Genomic DNA, 21,822 nt, shown 5'->3' on the forward strand with positions numbered 1-21,822 from the left:
ATCTGGAAACCCAGAAAGGTTACCCTTGTCTGAGGAATCAATGAACTTTTTGGTGAATTGATCCTCCAACCATGATCTTGAAGAAACAACACAAGACGATTCGTATGAGATTCTGCTAAATGTAAAGACTGAGCAAGTACCAAGATATCGTCCAAATAAGGAAATACCACAATACCCTGTTCTCTGATTACAGACAGAAGGGCACCGAGAACCTTTGTAAAAATTCTTGGAGCTGTAGCTAGGCCAAACGGCAGAGCCACAAACTGGTAATGCTTGTCCAGAAAAGAGAATCTCAGGAACTGATAATGATCTGGATGAATCGGAATATGCAGATAAGAATCCTGTAAATCTATTGTGGACATATAATGCCCTTGCTGAACAAAAGGCAAGATAGTCCTTACAGTCCATTTTGAACGTTGGTATCCTTACATAACGATTCAATATTTTTAGATCCAGAACTGGTCTGAAGGAATTCTCCTTCTTTGGTACAATGAAGAGATTTGAATAAAACCCCATCCCCTGTTCCAGAACTGGAACTGGCATAATTACTCCAGCCAACTCTAGATCTGAAACACAATTCAGAAATGCTTGAGCTTTCACTGGATTTACTGGGACACGGGAAAAAAAAAATCTCTTTGCAGGAGGTCTCATCTTGAAACCAATTCTGTACCCTTCTGAAACAATGTTCTGAATCCAAAGATTGTGAACAGAATTGATCCAAATTTCTTTGAAAAAACGTAACCTGCCCCCTACCAGCTGAGCTGGAATGAGGGCCGCACCTTCATGTGGACTTAGAAGCAGGCTTTGCCTTTCTAGAAGGCTTGGATTTATTCCAGACTGGAGATGGTTTCCAAACTGAAACTGCTCCTGAGGATGAAGGATCAGGCTTTTGTTCCTTGTTGAAACGAAAGGAACGAAAACGATTATAAGCCCTGTTTTTACCCTTAGATTTTTTATCCTGTGGTAAAAAAGTTCCTTTCCCACCAGTAACAGTTGAGATAATAGAATCCAACTGAGAACCAAATAATTTGTTACCCTGGAAAGAAATGGAAAGTAGAGTTGATTTAGAAGCCATATCAGCATTCCAAGTTTTAAGCCATAAAGCTCTTCTAGCTAAAATAGCTAGAGACATAAACCTGACATCAACTCTGATAATATCAAAAATGGCATCACAGATAAAATTATTAGCATGCTGAAGAATAATAATATTATGAGAATCATGATCTGTTACTTGTTGCGCTAAAGTCTCCAACCAAAAAGTTGAAGCTGCAGCAACATCAGCCAATGATATAGCAGGTCTAAGAAGATTACCTGAACACAGATAAGCTTTTCTTAGAAAGGATTCAATTTTCCTATCTAAAGGATCCTTAAACGAAGTACCATCTGACGTAGGAATAGTAGTACGTTTAGCAAGGGTAGAAATAGCCCCATCAACTTTAGGGATTTTGTCCCAAAATTCTAATCTGTCAGACGGCACAGGATATAATTGCTTAAAACATTTAGGAGTAAATGAATTACCCAATTTATCCCAGTCTCTGGAAATTACTTCAGAAATAGCATTAGGAACAGGAAAAACTTCTGGAATAACCACAGGAGATTTAAATACCTTATCTAAACGTTTAGAATTAGTATCAAGAGGACCAGACTCCTCTATTTCTAAAGCAATTAGTACTTCTTTAAGTAAAGAACGAATAAATTCCATTTTAAATAAATATGAAGATTTATCAGCATCAATCTCTGAGACAGAATCCTCTGAACCAGAAGAGTCATCAGAATCAGAATGATGATGTTCATTTAAAAATTCATCTGTAGAGAGAGAAATTTTAAAAGATTTTTTATGTTTACTAGAAGGAGAAATAACAGACATAGCCTTCTTGATGGATTCAGAAACAAAATCTCTTATGTTATCAGGAACATTCTGCACCTTAGATGTTGAAGGAACTGCAACAGGCAATGGTACATTACTAAAGGAAATATTATCTGCTTTAACAAGTTTGTCATGACAATTAATACAAACAACCGCCGGAGGAATAGCTACCAAAAGTTTACAGCAGATACACTTAGCTTTGGTAGTTCCAGCACTAGACAGCGATTTTCCTGAAGTATCTTCTGACTCAGATGCAACGTGAGACATCTTGCAATATGTAAGAGAAAAAACAACATATAAAGCAAAATTGATCAAATTCCTTAAATGACAGTTTCAGGAATGGGAAAAAATGCCAATAAACAAGCTTCTAGTAACCAGAAGCAAAGAAAAAATGAGACTGAAATAATGTGGAGACAAAAGCAACGCCCATATTTTTTAGCGCCAAATAAGACGCCCACATTATTTGGTGCCTAAATGCTTTTTGGCGCAAAAAATGACGCCACATCCGGAACGCCGACATTTTTGGCGCAAAAGGACGTCAAAAATGACGCAACTTCCGGCGACACGTATGACGCCGGAAACAGAAAAGATTTTTTGCGCCAAAAAAGTCAGCGCCAAGAATGACGCAATAAAATGAAGGATTTTCAGCCCCCGCGAGCCTAACAGCCCACAGGGAAAAAAAGAGTCAAATTTTAAGGTAAGAAAAAAGATTGATTCAAATGCATTATCCCAAATATGAAACTGACTGTCTGAAAATAAGGAATGTTGAACATCCTGAGTCAAGGCAAATAAATGTTTGAATACATATATTTAGAACTTTATAAATAAAGTGCCCAACCATAGCTTAGAGTGTCACAGAAAATAAGATTTACTTACCCCAGGACACTCATCTACATGTTTGTAGAAAGCCAAACCAGTACTGAAACGAAAATCAGCAGAGGTAATGGTATATAAATAAGAGTATATCGTCGATCTGAAAAGGGAGGTAAGAGATTAATCTCTACGACCGATAACAGAGAACCTATGAAATAGACCCCGTAGAAGGAGATCACTGCATTCAAATAGGCAATACTCTCCTCACATCCCTCTGACATTCACTGCACGCTGAGAGGAAAACCGGGCTCCAACTTGCTGCGGAGCGCATATCAACGTAGAATCTAGCACAAACTTACTTCACCACCTCCATAGGAGGCAAAGTTTGTAAAACTGAATTGTGGGTGTGGTGAGGGGTGTATTTATAGGCATTTTGAGGTTTGGGAAACTTTGCCCCTCCTGGTAGGAATGTATATCCCATACGTCACTAGCTCATGGACTCTTGCTAATTACATGAAAGAAATTTGGTTTCAGTGTCCCTTTAAAGTGAATGCCAATTTTCAGAGTTTCGATGGCACCTATTAATTCCTTATGAGTACATTAGTTAAACCGCCACTTTAATAAAAAAAAAAATCTTATTTATATATTTATATCACCAATTTTCTTCCGTTTTTAAGCCCAGCTACTCCCAGCCGCTACTTCCTCATTTTCTTCCCTGTGATGTATAGAGCGGTCCCACCTGCTCTATACGTATTCACAAAGCGTACTCCAGTCTACTTCAGCAACAACGCATGCGTTACAAGGCGATTTTGTAGACTAGCTACATAGTATTCAATGAATAAATGCATTCATTAAATACTATTGTGGAATCAATCAACACTGATAAGGTTGTTTAGATAAGAAAACCTATAGTGTGTATATTATAACCGTCTAATTTTTAAATGTGAATTTCTCTTTATTGAAGTATCCAAGATTTTAAATTTTTTATTTTTTAAAATTACTGAACACATATAATTTATTATAATAAAATATAATCAAACGAATGGCACCCTTTTTGTAATAAAATTATTATATCAGTTCATTTCATATTATTTGAAATCAATATATCGTTGATCTTTTACTATAATATAGTAATACATTTATTGTGACAATTGATGTTTGCAGTATTTTGAAATAAATTTATAAATTATATTATTTTAGTTAATTTAATATTAAATTATTAACAATTAATAAAGAAATTATAGAGTTACTAAAATAATTCAAATAGAAAGATTAGCATTATTCTTATTTTTTTATAAGTATATGAATTATATTACCCATTTTATACTTCTGTTACAAAGTCATAATAAATGTTTTGAAATCAGAGCTGCTAGGATCGCTAGCTGTAGATGATCAATAAATATTTTGCAACACCGAAAATAATGCTATAGCCCATGAGCGAAACGTGAACGCGCGTTGAAGCTGAATAGAAGATTTGAGGTATAACTCAGGTGCATTAGGAACAAGTAACATTTACAAAAAGAGGTTGGTCACCACGGGGGGAATCGATGATTTAGCAGAACCTGTCACTCAAACAGCTAAGATGGCAGACAGAGAAACAATACTGAAAACGAAGGGCTATTACAGTAAAAAACAGATAATAAAAAATAATGATGTGAAAATGATGAAATCAACTTCATCTCTTTTTCAATAACGATTACGGTGGCGTTCCTGGGAGAGACGGACTTTACATTCACTTTAATAGAAATTCTAGAATTAAACTTTGCACACTAAGCCACCTATAAACGTTTGAATTCAAATTTTAGGCAAGCTGATGTTAAATGTTGAGTTTATGGACATTAAAACTACACATTAAATTAAAGGACCATTACATACAGTGAAAGTGCATAATGAACGTGTGCAACCCATAATAGAGACAATACCATGACAGTTACTTTCAATTTTAAATGAGCAGTAGATTTTTTTGTGTCAAATTTCAAAATGTAATTAAATTTGCTAGCCCCCTGTATCATGTGACAGCCATCAGCCCATCACAGACTCATTCACATATACACTTGCACATGCTCAGTGATTTGTTTTATTTCATAAATGTAAATGTACTTATCCTTGTCATTAGCTGTTACCATTTGGCTATAAATTACAAATACAAAATACCTTGATAAACCATAAAATACAACAATTTTGGATGATTTAAATATTTTACAAAATATGGTTTAAAGAGACATACAAGTGGTAAAAAAAATTATTTAAAAAGGGACAGACACAATTTTTTTATTTCATGATTCAGGTAAAGCACTCAATTTTAAATAAAGCAGCTGTACAAATTTACTTCTATTATTAAATGTTCTTAGTTTTCCTTTGTTAAAAAGCAGGAAGGTAAGTTAAATAGGGCACACGTGTGCAGCAATATAATGCAACAATGTTATACATTAACAAGAGCACTAGATGGCAGCACTATTTCCTGTTATGTAGTGCTCCAGGCATGTGCACACTACTTATCTAGATATATCTTCAACAAAGAATAAAAAGAAAGCAAAGCAAATTTGATGATAGATATAAAATGAAAACATTTTTAAATGTGTATGCTGTGTCTGAATAATGAAAAAAATATGCGTGTGTTTCATGTCCATTTAATGTTATAGTATTTTATTATTGCACTCTTCCTTGCAAACAACATACACAAATTAGCCATCTTCAGAACAGCAATTAACTACTGGGGCCTAGTGAGCAGATCTGGTGCGCCAAAGACAAGAAGCCTGTGTAACAGTAACCACCAATCACAAGCAAGCCACTCGTAGGTTGCACTGCAGCTACTGATCCCACCTAGGTATGCTTTTCAGCAAAAGGATACCAAAAAAAAAAAATACATTTTAAAAAGCCTGACCAAATTGCATGCTTTGTCTGAACCAAGAGTCTCATTCTGACATTCATATTCCTTTAAGTTGTAAAACTGACAACTGGTTATTTCCTTAGCTAAAATCTGTAGTGCATTAAAGAAATAAACCAGATCCTTTTTGCCTGTATTCATCTGATTTGTGCTAGTTTAAGAGATAGAAAGCTCAAAATTGGGTGCATTTTAATTTTAAATTGAAATATTTTGCAATATTCTTCCATTAGCAAAAATGCTTCTAGTAAAAGTGATTACAGTTTTCAAGCGGCATACGCAAATATGCTGTGAGGGCTTGTGCACCAGTATTCAAACACCACACCTCCAAGAGTCAGCAGTGGCTTGTATGACACAAATTAAATCTTTAATGCAATACACACTGCCGCCACTGCCTGATATCGGAGCAAGCAGGGTGTCTGAATCCTGATCCTCTAATTGCACGTAGCATATGTGCGTATGCTACTGAAAAACTAACTTTTACTAGAAGCATTTTGCAAAAATGTGCCTATTTAAAATGTACCCATCAACATGTCACCTTTGGCTTTTATATCCCTTTAATACTACAGACATTTGTGATATATAAGTTTCAGTTTGTTTTTTTACCTGGATTGCAGACTTGTGATATTTTTTCCAGCAAACAGTTTAGTTTCCCCTCCGGTAAATCATGTACAATTCTAGACAGTATGTAAAGGTCAGCCCTGGGAAGATTATCTTTTAAAAAGTTTCCTGTAAAAGATAATGCAGTATATTGTCAGTGCATAATATTATTAAGAAGTAATTTCAATACCTTATACATACTTGTCATAAAATAATTCTCTGCAAAAAGTGTGAAGTTCTGTCTTGAATATTATTTGGGGACTTGTATAATTATTTTGTGTCACATTTGTAGCTAGCTTTAGGGTGTAGAGCTCCAGCTGTTTCTGTATTAATATGTTTAGCTACTTTGTGCTTGGGCTTTAAAGGGATATATGTTTTGTACCTTATTAATGTACAATGAATTACATTTAAGAATGTCCCTACAAAGGGATTGCAAAAGGGATTAAACACACAGTTAAAGTCAGCTCTAGAGCAGCAATGTACTACTGGAAGCTAGCTGACATCTGGTGAGCCAATGAAAAGAGTCTTGTGTGTAGTCACCAGCTAGCTCCCAGTAGTTTATTACTGCTCCTGAGCTTACCCAAGTGTGCTTTAAAAAGAATACCAAGAAAATTAAGCATATTCAATACTAGAAGTAAACTGAAAAGTCTATTAAAATTGCATGCTCAATCTAAATCAAGAAAACACAACTTTTACTTTAATATCCCTTTAACATGCATTCAAAGTTTCCAAGCATCTGCATTATATGTAAATATTAAAATGACAAAAAATATTAACTTTCTTGCATCTCCAAATAGTAATAAAACCTTTTTTGCACTTATCATACAAATATATGATAATCTGGTGTGGTTTATTATACAGAATAGAGAATACTGACAGAAAAGGAGTACAAATAATAAGTAGTAAAGTTTTTACGTTGCCTATTAATTTAGAAGCTAAAACAAGTAAATACAAATTCAATAATATTGAAATAAAAATTGAAATTGAGATGCCACTTCAGTTAGTTAATGAGACAAAAAACTTAAAATGTTACTTTCCATAAAATACTTAATTTGGCATAGTAAAAAAAAAAATACTATTTCATTTCTTTATTTTGCCAATTATCCTGTAGTTCCAACTATGATTCCCCCCCCCCCCTTGCCAGAAAAGCAAAAGTACCTCCTGCAGGATTCAAAGCCCTGACACTACTGCATGCTACATGACAAATAGTGTGATCAGTACTGGAGTTTATATATATATATATATATATATATATATATAAAACCACAGCAAAGGTGATAAGATAAACATACTCAAGAGGCATTATTCTGGGCTCCTTAGACAGGCAAATTGGCTAAGGTGAAAACATCACCTCATTGAAAAAAAGTAAATTTATGCTTACCTGATAAATTAATTTCTTCTATGATACGACGAGTCCACAGATTCATCCTTTACTTGTGGGATATTATCCTCCTGCTAACAGGAAGTGGCAAAGAGCACCACAACAGAGCTGTCTATATAGCTCCTCCCTTAACTCCACCCCCCCCCAGTCATTCGACCGAAGGTACAGGAAGAAAAAGGAGAAACTAAAAGGTGCAGAGGTGACTGAAGTTTTAAATCAAAAAAATATAATCTGTCTTAAATTGACAGGGCGGGCCGTGGACTCGTCGTATCATAGAAGAAATTAATTTATCAGGTAAGCATAAATTTACTTTTCTTCTATAAGATACGACGAGTCCATGGATTTATCCTTTACTTGTGGGATACAATACCAAAGCTACAGGACACGGATGAACGGGAGGGACAAGACAGATTGCTAAACAGAAGGCACCACTGCTTGAAGAACTTTTCTCCCAAAAATTGCCTCCGAAGAAGCAAAAGTATCAAATTTGTAAAATTTAGAAAAGGTATGAAGCGAAGACCAAGTCGTAGCCTTACAAAGCTGATAAACAGAAGCTTCCATTTTAAAAGCCCATGTGGAAGCCACCGCTCTAGTAGAGTGAGCTGTAATTCTTTAAGGAGGCTGCTGTCCAGCAGTCTTGTATGCCAAACGGATGATGCTTTTCAGCCAAAAAGAAAGAGGTAGCCGTAGCTTTTTGACCTCTACGTTTTCCAGAATAGACAACAAACAGAGAAGATGTTTGACGGAAATCTTTGGTCGCTTGCAAGTAAAACTTCAAAGCACGAACCACGTCCAAGTTGTGCAACAGACGCTCCTTCATAGAGGAAGGATTAGGACATAGGGAAGGAACAACAATTTCCTGATTAATATTCTTATTAGTAACAACCTTAGGTAGGAATCCAGGTTTGGTACGCAAAACCACCTTATCAGAATGAAAAACAAGATAAGGCGAGTCGCATTGCAACGCAGATAGTTCAGAAACTCTTCGAGCCAAAGAGATAGCAACTAAAAACAGAACTTTCCAAGATAGAAGCTTGATATCTATGGAATGCATAGGTTCAAACGGAACCCCTTGAAGAACTTTAAGAACTAAATTCAAACTCCATGGCGGAGCAACAGGTTTAAACACAGGCTTGATCCTAACCAAAGCCTGACAAAACGACTGAACGTCTGGGACATCTGCCAGACGCTTGTGCAGTAAAATTGATAAAGCAGATATCTGTCCTTTTAGGGAACTAGCTGATAACCCCTTATCCAATCCTTCTTGGAGAAAGAACAAAATCCTAGGAATCCTGATCTTACTCCCATGAGTAGCCTTTGGATTCACACCAATAAAGATATTTACGCCATATCTTATGATAAATTTTCCTAGTGACAGACTTTCGAGCCTGAATCAAGGTATCTATGACCAACTCAGAGAATCCCCGCTTGGATAAAATCAAGCGTTCAATCTCCAGGCAGTCAGCCGCAGAGAAACTAGATTTGGATGCTGGAACGGACCTTGAATAAGAAGGTCCTGTCTGAGCGGCAGCGTCCATGGTGGTAGAGATGACATGTCCACCAGGTCTGCATACCAAGTCCTGCGGGGCCACGCAGGCGCTATCAAAATCACTGAAGCTCTCTCCTGTTTGATTCTGGCAATCAGACGAGGAAGGAGAGGAAATGGTGGAAACACATAAGCCAGGTTGAACGACCAAGGTACTGCTAGAGCATCTATCAGTACTGCTTGAGGATCCCTTGATCTGGACCCATAACAAGGAAGTTCGGCATTCTGACGAGATGCCATCAGATCCAATTCTGGTGTGCCCCATTGATGAATCAATTGTGCAAACACCTCCGGATGGAGTTCCCACTTCCCTGGATGAAAAGTCTGACGACTTAGAAAATCTGCTTCCCAGTTCTTCACTCCTGGGATATAGATTGCTGATAGATGGCAAGAGTGAGTCTCTGCCCATCTAATTATTTTGGAAACCTCTATCATCACTAGAGAACTCTTTGTTCCCCCCTGATGATTGATATATGCTACAGTCGTGATATTGTCCGACTGGAATCTGATGAATCTGACCAAAGCCAGCTGAGGCCACGCCTGAAGCGTGTTGAATATCGCTCTCAGTTCTAGAATATTTATCGGAAGGAGAGCCTCCTCCTGAGTCCACACAGCCTGTGCTTTCAGGGAATTCCAGACTGCACCCCAGCACAATAGGCTGGCATCCGTCGTCACTATGACCCATGCTGGCCTGCGGAAACACCTGGCACAGATGATCCTGTGACAACCACCAAAGAAGAGAGTCTCTGGTCTCTTGATCCAGATTTATCTGAGGAGATAAATTTGCATAATCCCCATTCCACTGTTTGAGCATGCATAGTTGCAGTGGTCTGAGATGCAAGCGAGCAAACGGAACTATGTCCATTGCCGCTACCATTAGACCGATTACCTCCATAAACTGAGCCACTGACGGCCGAGCAATGGAATGAAGAGCTCGGCAGGTGGTTAAAATCTTTGATTTCCTGACCTCTGTCAGAAAAATTTTCATGTCTACTGAATCTATCAGAGTTCCCAGGAATGGAACTCTTGTGAGGGGGATAAGTGAACTCTTTTTTACGTTCACCTTCCACCCGTGAGATCTTAGAAAAGTCAACACAATGTCCGTGTGAGATTTGGCTAGTTGGTAAGTTGACGCCTGAATTAAGATATCGTCCAGATAAGGCGCCACTGCTATGCCCTGCGGCCTTAGAACCGCCAGAAGGGACCCTAGCACTTTTGTGAAAATCCTGGGAGCTGTGGCTAACCCGATGGGAAGAGCCACAACCTCTTAATGCTCGTCCAGGAAGGCGAACCTGAGGAACTGGTGATGATGTTTGTGGATAGGAATGTGAAGATACGCATCCTTTAAATCCACGGTGGTCATATATTGACCCTCCTGGATCATTGGTAAAATAGTCCGAATGGGATGGGATTCTGAGGAATTTGTTTAGGATCTTGAGATCTAAGATTGGTCTAAAAGTTCCCTCTTTTTTGGGAACCACAAACAGATTGAAGTAAAACCCCTGCTCCTGTTCTGCTTTTGGAACTGGGCAGATTACTCCCATGGTATATAGGTCTTCTACACAGCATAAGAACGCCTCTCTTTTTGTCTGGTTTACAGACAATCAAGAAAGATGGAATCTCCCCCTTGGAGGTGAATCTTTGAAGTCTAGAAGATACCCCCTGGGTCACAATTTCTAAAGCCCAGGAGTCCTGAAAGTCTCTTGCCAAAGCCTGAGCAAAGAGAGAAAGTCTGCCCCCTACTAGATCCGGTCCCGGATCGGGGGCTGCCCCTTCATGCTGTCTTGGCCTGTTTACCTTTGTTCCAAGTCTGGTTAGGTCTCCAGACTGACTTGGATTGAGCAAAATTTCCCTCCTGCTTTGCAGCAGGGGAGGAGGTAGAGGGACTACCTTTGAAGTTTCGAAATGAACGAAAATTATTTTGTTTGGTCCTCATCTTATTTGTCTCATCCTGAGGAAGGGCATGGCCTTTCCCTCCAGTGATGTCTGAAATGATCTCTTTCAGTTCAGGCCCGAATAGGGTCTTATCCTTGAAAGAAATAGCTAAAAGCTTAGAATTTGATGACACGTCAGCAGACCAGGACTTAAGCCATAACGCTCTACGCGCTAAAATGGCAAAACCTGAATTCTTTGCCGCTAATTTAGCCAGTTAAAAAGTGGCATCTGTAATGAAAGAATTAGCTAGCTTGAGAGCCCTAATTCTATCCAGAATATCATCTAATGGGGTCTCAAACTTAAGAGCCTCCTCTAGAGCCTCAAACCAAAGTGCAGCTGCAGTAGTTACAGGAACAATGCACGCTATAGGTTGCAGAAGAAAACCCTGATGAATAAATATTTTCTTTAGAAGGCCCTCTAATTTTTTATCCATAGGATCTTTGAAAGCACAACTGTCCTCAATAGGTATAGTTGTATGCTTAGCCAGGGTAGAAATAGCTCCCTCCACCTTAGGGACCGTCTGCCACGAATTGCGAATGGTGTCTGATATGGGAAACATTTTCTTAAAAGTAGGAGGGGGAGAAAACGGAATACCTCGTCTATCCCACTACTTAGTAACAATGTCCGAAATCCTCTTAGAGACCGGAAAAACATTAGTGTAAGCAGGGACCTCTAGATATCTATCCATTTTACACAATTTCTCTGGTGGGATTACAATAGGGTCACAATCATCCAGAGTCGCTAAAACCTCCCTGAGCAACAAGCGGAGGTGTTCTAGCTTAAATTTAAAAGCCGTCATATCTGAGTCTGTCTGAGGGAACATCTTTCCTGAATCAGAAAGCTCTCACTCAGACAGCAAATCCCTCACCCCCAACTCAGAACATTGTGAGGGTACATCGGAGATGGCTAATAAAGCGTCAGAGGGCTCAGTGTTTACTCTCACACCGGACCTACTGCGCTTGCCCTGCAATCCAGGCAGCTTAGATAAAACCTCTGTGAGGGTAGTATTCATAACTGCGGCCATATCTTGCAGGGTGAAAGAATTAGACGCACTAGAAGTACTTGGCGTCGCTTGTGCGGGCGTTAATGGTTGTGACATACTTTTATCAGCTAAAATATGTTCTTTGCAATTTATTGCCCTTTCAGTGCATGAGGGACACATTTTAAGTGGGGGTTCCACAATGGCTTCCAAACACATTGAACATTGTCTTTCCTCAATGTCAGACATGTTAAACAGGCTAGTAATGACCACAAACAGGCTTGAAAACACTTTATTTAGTGAAAAAAATAACAATCTTTAAAAAACGGTACTGCGCCTTTAAGAGAAAAAAAGCATACACGTTTTGCAAAACTGCTTTAAAATAATCAAATTGTTTCAATTTTTCGTATAAGTATTCAAATTATGCAGCTAAGTTTGCCCCACAAGGAAAGGAACACTTAACCCTTACTGCAAAAACCGGATAATTAATCAACGTTTAAATCCGGAAAAAACACCCCCTGCACCTCGCCACAGCCCTGCTCTGGCGACTACCTGCCCTCAGGGATCTGGAAAACAGTGTTAAAGCTTTGATTTGGCCCAATACTCTCACAAGGGCCCACCGGAGTTGGAGCTTGCTGCTTGCCTTGCAAATACAACTGTGCAACTGAGGCGCAAAAATAGGCCCCACCCATCTCACTCGATGTCTCTCAGCCCAAATGAACCGCACCAGAGCGGTCTCAAACTAGCCATGTGGGTTCTTAAACCCAAAAAGAAGCCAAGTGTACCCTCTCATGAAAGCAACAAAAATGTCCATGCCAAAAAACGTTATCAGCACGCCCAGTTAAATAAACATTTGCCCATAAACATTCAAACTCAGTGTCAACCATTTTTTCTTAGCCCCTATATGCAAGCTTAGTAATACCCCTCTTCTGTTAGAATTACTGCTTACCCTTACCCTCATAGGGATACTGTCAGCCAATTCTGAAATACCAGTCTCTCCAGAAAAAAATGACTGAACATACCTCACTGCTATATAGCATGAAAAACGTTCCTCACACTGAAGTTTCTTAAGTACTCCTCAGCCATTCTGTAGGAACTGCTCTAGATCTTAGTGACAAATGCTAAGATCATCAGCCTCCAGGCAGAAGTCTTCATCCATTTGCTGCCTGAGAGAAAATAGTACACACCGGTACCATTTAAAATAAAAAAAAACTATTGCTTGAAGAAAATAAAAACTAACATTTTATCACCTCTTTCACTTTACCCTTCCTAGTACTTAGAGTAGGCAAAGAGAATGACTGGGGGGTGGAGTTAAGGGAGGCGCTATATAGACAGCTCTGCTGTGGTGCTCTTTGCCACTTTCCTGTTAGCAGGAGGATAATATCCCACAAGTAAAGGATGAATCCGTGGACTCGCCGTATCTTATAGAAGAAATAGCGCTCTGCCGTGGGAGGCCGGAGGTGCTCATCGCAGCATATGCTGCATGCAAATAAAGGAACTTTCACACAGTATTTCATACTTCATGACTGAAAGTCCCCTTTATTTGTGGCACTAGCAATTTTAAAAAAATGCTAGGGTTTACCATCACTTTAAGATATTATGGACAGAAAGGGACAGAAAAATAAATAGGTGCAGCCACTCATATTACTCAGAACAAGTAAAGTGTTCCATAATTATATATATAAAATTTATGCTTACCTAATAAATGAATTTCTTTCATGGGGGTGACAGTCCACAAGCCATTACTAATGGGAATTATACTCCTGGCCACTAGGGGGAGGCAAAGATTAGCAAAGCCCTTAAAAACCCCTCCCACCTTACTGGAAACTAGTCAGCTGCTCACCCCTGGAATATGCACTGCAGAAATTGAACAATAGTTCTCTGCCCAGGTCAAAATCTGAGACACTTCCCTCATCACCAGAGAATTGTGAGCTCCCCCTTGATGATTGATCTAAACCACTGCTGTGACATTGTCTGATTGGAAACCGCACAGAGTTGCAGAACATTTGTAAGCTTGTCTCTCAAGGAGACCAAACTCCCCCCAGACTGTACCCCAATCAGAAAAACTTGCATCTGCCATGATCACAGTCCAACTTCGACAAACAAAGGATGCCGTTAAACAATGAACTGATGATGATGTATCCACCAAGAAAGGAATTGTCTTGCATTGATATGCAGAAGAATTATCGGTGAAAGCCGAGTATAATCCCTGCATCACTGACTAAGCATACAAAGCTGCAGAGGTCTCATGTTAAATCGAGCAAATGGAATAGCATCCAATCCTGCAATCATCAGACCTAACAGCTCCATACAAAGAGCTACAAAGGGAAAAGGAAAAGACTGAAGATTTGAACAACTCAAAAGTAACTTCAGTTTCCTTTGATCTATCAGGCACATCTCATGGAGACTGAGTCTATTATGACACCTAAGAAAGGTACCCTGGACTGAGGAGAAAGAGAACTCTTTGGAAGATTGATTCTCCAACCATGCTCGTGAAGAGTCTGTTGGATACTGCTAAATGAAAAGATGGAGTCTGTACCAAGATACTCTCCAGGTAAGGAACCACAAAAACACCATGAGCTCTTATTACTCTGAAGTGCCTTTGTAAAAATCCTGGGAGCAGTAGCAAATCAAAAGAGCAACAAGCAGAAAGTGCTTGTCCAGGAATGCAAATCTTAGAAACTAATGATGATCTCTGGGTATAGGGATTTGAAGATAACCATTCTTCAATCTATTGTAGACACAAACTGCCCTTGCTGAACAAGAGACAGAATAGTACAAATTCTCCTCATCTTTAAAGTTTAAACCCAGACTTATTTTAAGTCTTTACATCCAGAACTGGTCTGTATGTTCCTTCCTTCTTGGGAACCATGAAGAGGTTGCAATAAAATCCCTGTCCCAACTTTGGAACTGGGACGATTACCCCCTCCAGATCTAAAACAGACTGAAAAAGGTTTTTGCCTTTAAAAGATTCATTGGAACATGAGAGACATAAGGGGCCTTTTACTGTAAGGCCTTGACCTGAAACCTATTCTGTATCCCTGAGAAACTATATTTAGAATCCAGAGACCTTGAAGAGAATGAAACCGAACCTCCTGAAAAAGGCAAAATCTGCCCCCTACAAGAATCTCTGGATCGGGAGCAGCACCTTTATGCTGACCAGGTAGAGGAGACAAGTTTCTTAGATAGTTTAGACTTGTTCCAATTTAAATTTGGCTTCTAGGAAAATCTGGAAGATCCATGTTTCTGAGTGGAAATAGAAGACTTCTGGTTCGTAGATTGATGAAAGTCCTGATCTTACCCTTAGACTTCTTGTCTGGAGGGAGAAAAGCTCCTTTACCTCCAGGTCACAGTAGAAATAATGGTATCCATACAAGGCCCAAACAAAATCTTTCCCTGAAAAGGAAGAGACAAAAGCCTAGACTTTGAAACCATGTCAGCTGATCATGATTTCAACCACAAAGGCCCTCCTGGTCAGGACTGCTAATGCCATATTATTGGCATTAATCTTAATAACAACAGCATCAGCTTCACAAATAAAACCATTAGCTGACCTTAACAATTCTTCACTAGCAGATTTATCTGAAAACTGATCAGAGCGATCACACCAAAGAAGCTGCAGCAACACACGCATTACTAATTGCTGGCCTAGAAAGGAAACCTGTTTGCTGAAAAGCTTTCTAGAAAGAGACGCCCATCCTATACTTAGGGTCTTTGAAAGAAGAACTATCCTCCAGAGGAATTGTAGTATGTTTAGCCAGAGTAGAAATAGCCCCATCCATCTTATGGATAGTTTCCCAAAGCTAAATTTTAGAAGAAGGTAAAGGAAAACATATTTTTTAAATTTTACAGATGGATTAAAAGGGATACCAGGATTATACCATTTTTTAGAGATTTCAGAAACAGCATCAGGAAATGGAAAAACCTCTGGTGATTTAGGACTTGTGAGAAGCAGGCAGCAAAACTCGTTAACACTGATTGTTTATGGAGTCGTAAAAAATGAGTCGGGATGTTTTCGCAGAAAGACTCTCCCTGCATCTCTGGACTCTAACTTTTATCCAAGCTCTCACTGAGAGTCTGACAGGACTACTTAAAACTCCAGTCCCATGTCAAAGAGTACCACCCTCCATAAGAGACTAATTGTACATTTCTGACACTTCTGGGACAAAAGGCAAAGAATGACTGGGGGATGAGGGAAGTGGGAGGAGTATTTAAGCCTTTGCCTGGGGTGTCTTTGCCTCTTCCTGGTGGCCTGGTTCTTAATTCCCAAAAGTAATGAATGCAGCTGTGGACTCTTTCCACTTATGAAGAAAATTAAATCTGATTACTTAACAGACTTATCTTAAGAAACCTTAGGATCCTGAACCCCTAGGGTACATAAAACTTCTCTTAAGAGAGAACTAAGATGTTCAGTTTTAAGTAAAAAAAGAGGATGAATCTGTATCTTGGTGTGTTAATTAACTAAACTATGCATGCAAAACCAAAGCGTGCTAAAACCATGACACATCTACTCAGCGCAATAAAAAGCTTACACGCACATGTCCACTCAACACACTATATGTACCACACTATATGCACAAAATAAACAAGGTGCGCAAACAAGCCGATGCACGCTAAATAGCAATAATGCATGCAAAAACTTCTATACAGCAAACAAAAATAGAAAAAGAAGTCAACAAGCGTTATGCTAACGTTAACTTTCTCAAAATAACCAACGGGTGCTATAAAAGAAAACATGGGGTGTATATATATATATATAAAAATAAGGTTCATGCAGCCCATTTACAATATATGTTAAATGATATACAAAATTAAATGCTAATAGTCCTCTAGCTATGATGTACAACAAGAAATATACCTACTAATAGTCTAAAGACTAAGTAAATGCCCATAATTATAAACTATATACTTGTCTAATAAGCACCCACTCTACTGGACTTACTATCTGCAGAAGAACACTGCTTCCAGTAGACAGCCAATCAAGTGCTGTACACATGACAGCAGAGGTTCTTTGTATGTGGAGAATAAAGACAATCCAACAGGAGGGGGATAAGGACAGGTCCCTGCAACACCTGTGGCAAGCCGGTGACTAGTTCCCACTGAGTGTAATTGTGCCATTACAAATAGTAGCTCCCTGAGGGAAAAATGGGCTTCAAACCCGTCTGAGCACCCCTCTCATAGAAGAACATCTGGAGCACCTCCAATCTTCATCTGTCTCCTGTGGAGGCAAAGATAAGATAAGGTCTCTTGGAGTTTTGGGAATCTTTGCCTCCTCCTAGTTACCAGCAATATAATTACAGGAGTAATGGCTCGTGGACTGTCACCGCTTTTATGAAAGAAAATACCTTGTAAGATCTGTTATGCACAGGGCTATTAATGCTCTTTGTCCGTGTACAGTAGAGTAATATGTGTTCACAAAAATCTATGCCAATAAAGCTTTTACCGATCTACAGTGTTGATTGGAGGTTGAGTTCATCCCCATAGGATGCAAAGGGGTGAAATAAAAATTTTAATATCTTCTTTTAAAGGGATAGTCCAGTCCAAAAAAAACTTTCATGTTTCAAATCGGGCATGTCATTTTAAACAACTTTCCAATTTACTTTTATCACCAATTTTTCTTTGTTCTCTTGGTATTCTTAGTTGAAAGCTAAACCTAGGAGATTCATATGCTAATTTCGTAGACCTTGAAGGCCGCCTCTAATCTAAATGCATTTTGATCGTTTTTCACCACTAGAGGGCATTAGTTCACGTGTTTCATATAGATAACATTGAGCTCATGCACGTGAATTTACCATGGAGACAACTCTGATTGGCTAAAATGCAAGTCTGTCAAAAGAACTGAAATAAGGGGGCAGTCTGCTGAGGCTTAGATACAAGGTAATTACAGAGGTAAAACGTGTATAATTATAAGAACATGACCATATATTAATGGTTTGAAAAAGCAAGGGAATTAACACAGGCACACAAAGAATGTATTACATATATAAAATTTATTGTCCCATATCACATTCAGTGAAACACTGTATTTGGCCCAATCACACAATATAAAGTGAACACCATATACAACACGCCTAGTCTAAGGTAAAAGATGAATCAGATGGATATAAACTACCTAAGCATACGTATGCCTCTATAACCTAATATATCAACTTTGCACAATTATCCAAGTTGCAAAAGCACAGATAGGTAAACATGTACATATATCGTAAATCAAATATCTAGAATACATTAGAATGTAAATGACTATAATCAAATGTATAACGCCAAGCAGTGTAATAAGTAAATGCATACGATAAAGGACTGTCTCACTATGTAGACAGCAACGATTTTCATATGTTTGTCTGCAGACAGTCCCATAGTACACCTGATGGCAAATGGAAAAAGAGTCCTTCATGCAAATGAAAAAATGGAACACAATGGTTCTTACTGTCACTTTATCCAATAGGTGATGTGTGTAACAATTGCAACAAAGAAAGCAAATGACACTTAGCTTTTCCGTCTTGTATCCAAAAAGCCTTTTTCAAAGCATTCCGCTCTCTGAGAGGTCTGACGTCACTGAGAAGGGGAGTGGTGTAACCTTTGATGGCCTCCAATCGGCTCTGTAGATGAAGATCGCTTCCCACTTGCAGTGAGGAAATCAGCTGTACCGGCACCTAGCCGCAACGAGAAAGAACCAGGCTTTCCCTAGGCTGATGAATGAAAAAGAGGCTCTTACCAAGATATACCCAAACACGTCCTCAGAGGCTCTTTCTTCTCAGTAGATAGACAGATTAGAAACAGCGTGTAATCAACACCCGCAATTAGCATACATTCGCCTGCATACAGGGAGTGCAGAATTATTAGGCAAATGAGTATTTTGACCACATCATCCTCTTTATGCATGTTGTCTTACTCCAAGCTGTATAGGCTCGAAAGCCTACTACCAATTAAGCATATTAGGTGATGTGCATCTCTGTAATGAGAAGGGGTGTGGTCTAATGACATCAACACCCTATATCAGGTGTGCATAATTATTAGGCAACTTCCTTTCCTTTGGCAAAATGGGTCAAAAGAAGGACTTGACAGGCTCAGAAAAGTCAAAAATAGTGAGATATCTTGCAGAGGGATGCAGCACTCTTAAAATTGCAAAGCTTCTGAAGCGTGATCATCGAACAATCAAGCGTTTCATTCAAAATAGTCAACAGGGTCGCAAGAAGCCTTGATGGGCCAGATGGATGGGCCCGTGGCTGGATTGGTAAAGGGCAGAGAGCTCCAGTCCGACTCAGACGCCAGCAAGGTGGAGGTGGAGTACTGGTTTGGGCTGGTATCATCAAAGATGAGCTTGTGGGGCCTTTTCGGGTTGAGGATGCAGTCAAGCTCAACTCCCAGTCCTACTGCCAGTTTCTAGAAGACACCTTCTTCAAGCAGTGGTACAGGAAGAAGTCTGCATCCTTCAAGAAAAACATGATTTTCATGCAGGACAATGCTCCATCACACGCGTCCAAGTACTCCACAGCGTGGCTGGCAAGAAAGGGTATAAAAGAAGAAAATCTAATGACATGGCCTCCTTGTTCACCTGATCTGAACCCCATAGAGAACCTGTGGTCCATCATCAAATGTGAGATTTACAAGGAGGGAAAACAGTACACCTCTCTGAACAGTGTCTGGGAGGCTGTGGTTGCTGCTGCACGCAATGTTGATGGTGAACAGATCAAAACACTGACAGAATCCATGGATGGCAGGCTTTTGAGTGTCCTTGCAAAGAAAGGTGGCTATATTGGTCACTGATTTGTTTTTGTTTTGTTTTTTAATGTCAGAAATGTATATTTGTGAATGTTGAGATGTTATATTGGTTTCACTATAAATAAATAATTGAAATGGGTATATATTTGTTTTTTGTTAAGTTGCCTAATAATTATGCACAGTAATAGTCACCTGCACACACAGATATCCCCCTAAAATAGCTATAACTAAAAACAAACTAAAAACTACTTCCAAAACTATTCAGCTTTGATATTAATGAGTTTTTTTGGGTTCATTGAGAACATGGTTGTTGTTCAATAATAAAATTAATCCTCAAAAATACAACATGCCTAATAATTCTGAACTCCCTGTATACTCCACAGGTGGGTGCATTCACGCTTATGTAGCAGTCTGTTTGTAAAAATAGTTACACAGGGATCAATCCTTCTTATATTAGGTTACAAATCTTCCACAAATGAGTGCTTTACAGGGTTTTACACCCGCTCTCCAGTCAGCACTCAGCAAGTATGCAAACAGGTTAAACAAATGTCCATAGAGGCTAGATTTGCACTAGAATCCTCTGTTTCACCTTAGACAGTTCATATAAACAGGAGCTTAGTCGACATACTCCTGAATAAACACAACAGTGTTAAAACACAACATTACCAACGAATGTTTCACCCCCACAGCAAGTGTGTGTCACAGGGGTTCATCAGGGCTTCAGCACACACTTGCTGTGGGGGTGAAACAGTCGTTGGTAATGTTGTGTTTTAACACTGTTGTGTTTATTCAGGAGTATGTCGACTAAGCTCCTGTTTATATGAACTGTCTAAGGTGAAACAGAGGATTCTAGTGCAAATCTAGCCTCTATGGACATTTGTTTAATCTGTTTGCATACTTGCTGAGTGCTGACTGGAGAGCGGGTGTAAAACCCTGTAAAGCACTCATTTGTGGAAGATTTGTAACCTAATATAAGAAGGATTGATTTGTGTGTAACTATTTTACAAACAGACTGCTACATAAGCATGAATGCACCCACCTGTGAAGTATATGCAGGCGAATATATGCCAATTGCAGGTGTTGATTACACACTGTTTCTAATCTGTCTATCTACTGAGAAGAAAGAGCCTCTGAGGACGTGTTTGGGTATATCTTGGTAAGAGCCTCTTTTTCATTCATCAGCCTAGGGAAAGTCTGGTTCTTTCTCGTTGCGGTTAGGTGCCGGTACAGCTGATTTCCTCACTGCAAGTGGGAAGCGATCTTCATCTACATAGCCGATTGGAGGCCATCAAAGGTTACACCACTCCCCTTCTCAGTGACGTCAGACGCCTCAGAGAGAGCGGAATGCTTTGAAAAAGGCTTTTTGGATACAAGACGGAAAAGCTAAGTATCATTTGCTTTCTTTGTTGCAATTGTTACACACATCACCTATTGGATAGAGTGACAGTAAGAACCATTGTGTTCCATTTTTTCATTTGCATGAAGGACTCTTTTTCCATTTGCCATCAGGTGTACTATGGGACTGTCTGCAGACAAACATATGAAAATCGTTGCTGTCTACATAGTGAGACAGTCCTTTATTGTATGCATTTACTTATTACGCTGCTTGGCGTTATACATTTGATTAATGTCATTTACATTCTAATGTATTCTAGGTATTTGATTTACGATATATGTACATGTTTACCTATCTGTGCACCTGTCATTTTTGCAACTTGGATAATTGTGCAAAGTTGATATATTAGGTTATAGAGGCATACGTTTGCTTAGGTAGTTTATATCCATCTGAGTCATCTTTTACCTTAGACTAGGCGTGTTGTATATGGTGTTCACTTTATATTGTGTGATTGGGCCAAATACAGTGTTTCACTGAATGTGATATGGGACAATAAATGTTATATATGTAATACATTCTTTGTGTGCCTGTGTTAATTCCCTTGCTTTTTCAAAACATTAATATATGGTCTGAAACCTTGTCTTTCTGTATGTAACGTTCTTATCTATTATCAAGGGTGGCACCAGAATTAACTTTTCAGCAATATTTCCTACTCTCTCATACACCCCCATATATTACACGTGTATAATTATAACTGTG

General features: G+C 39.0%; 1 protein-coding gene across 2 annotated transcripts in view; it reads right to left on the reverse strand.

Moving 5' to 3' along the window:
* Positions 1–21,822, reverse strand: part of ASMTL (acetylserotonin O-methyltransferase like) — a 365,075-nt gene that overhangs the window by 12,802 nt on the left and 330,451 nt on the right. For both annotated transcript variants that reach the window (XM_053706428.1, XM_053706427.1), the window contains exon 13: positions 6,171–6,293. In XM_053706428.1, the coding sequence (XP_053562403.1) occupies positions 6,171–6,293 (123 nt within the window). The remainder of the gene's footprint in view (positions 1–6,170; positions 6,294–21,822) is intronic.

The sequence above is a fragment of the Bombina bombina genome, chromosome 3 (assembly GCF_027579735.1).
Source record: "Bombina bombina isolate aBomBom1 chromosome 3, aBomBom1.pri, whole genome shotgun sequence".
Taxonomy (NCBI): Eukaryota; Metazoa; Chordata; class Amphibia; order Anura; family Bombinatoridae; genus Bombina; species Bombina bombina.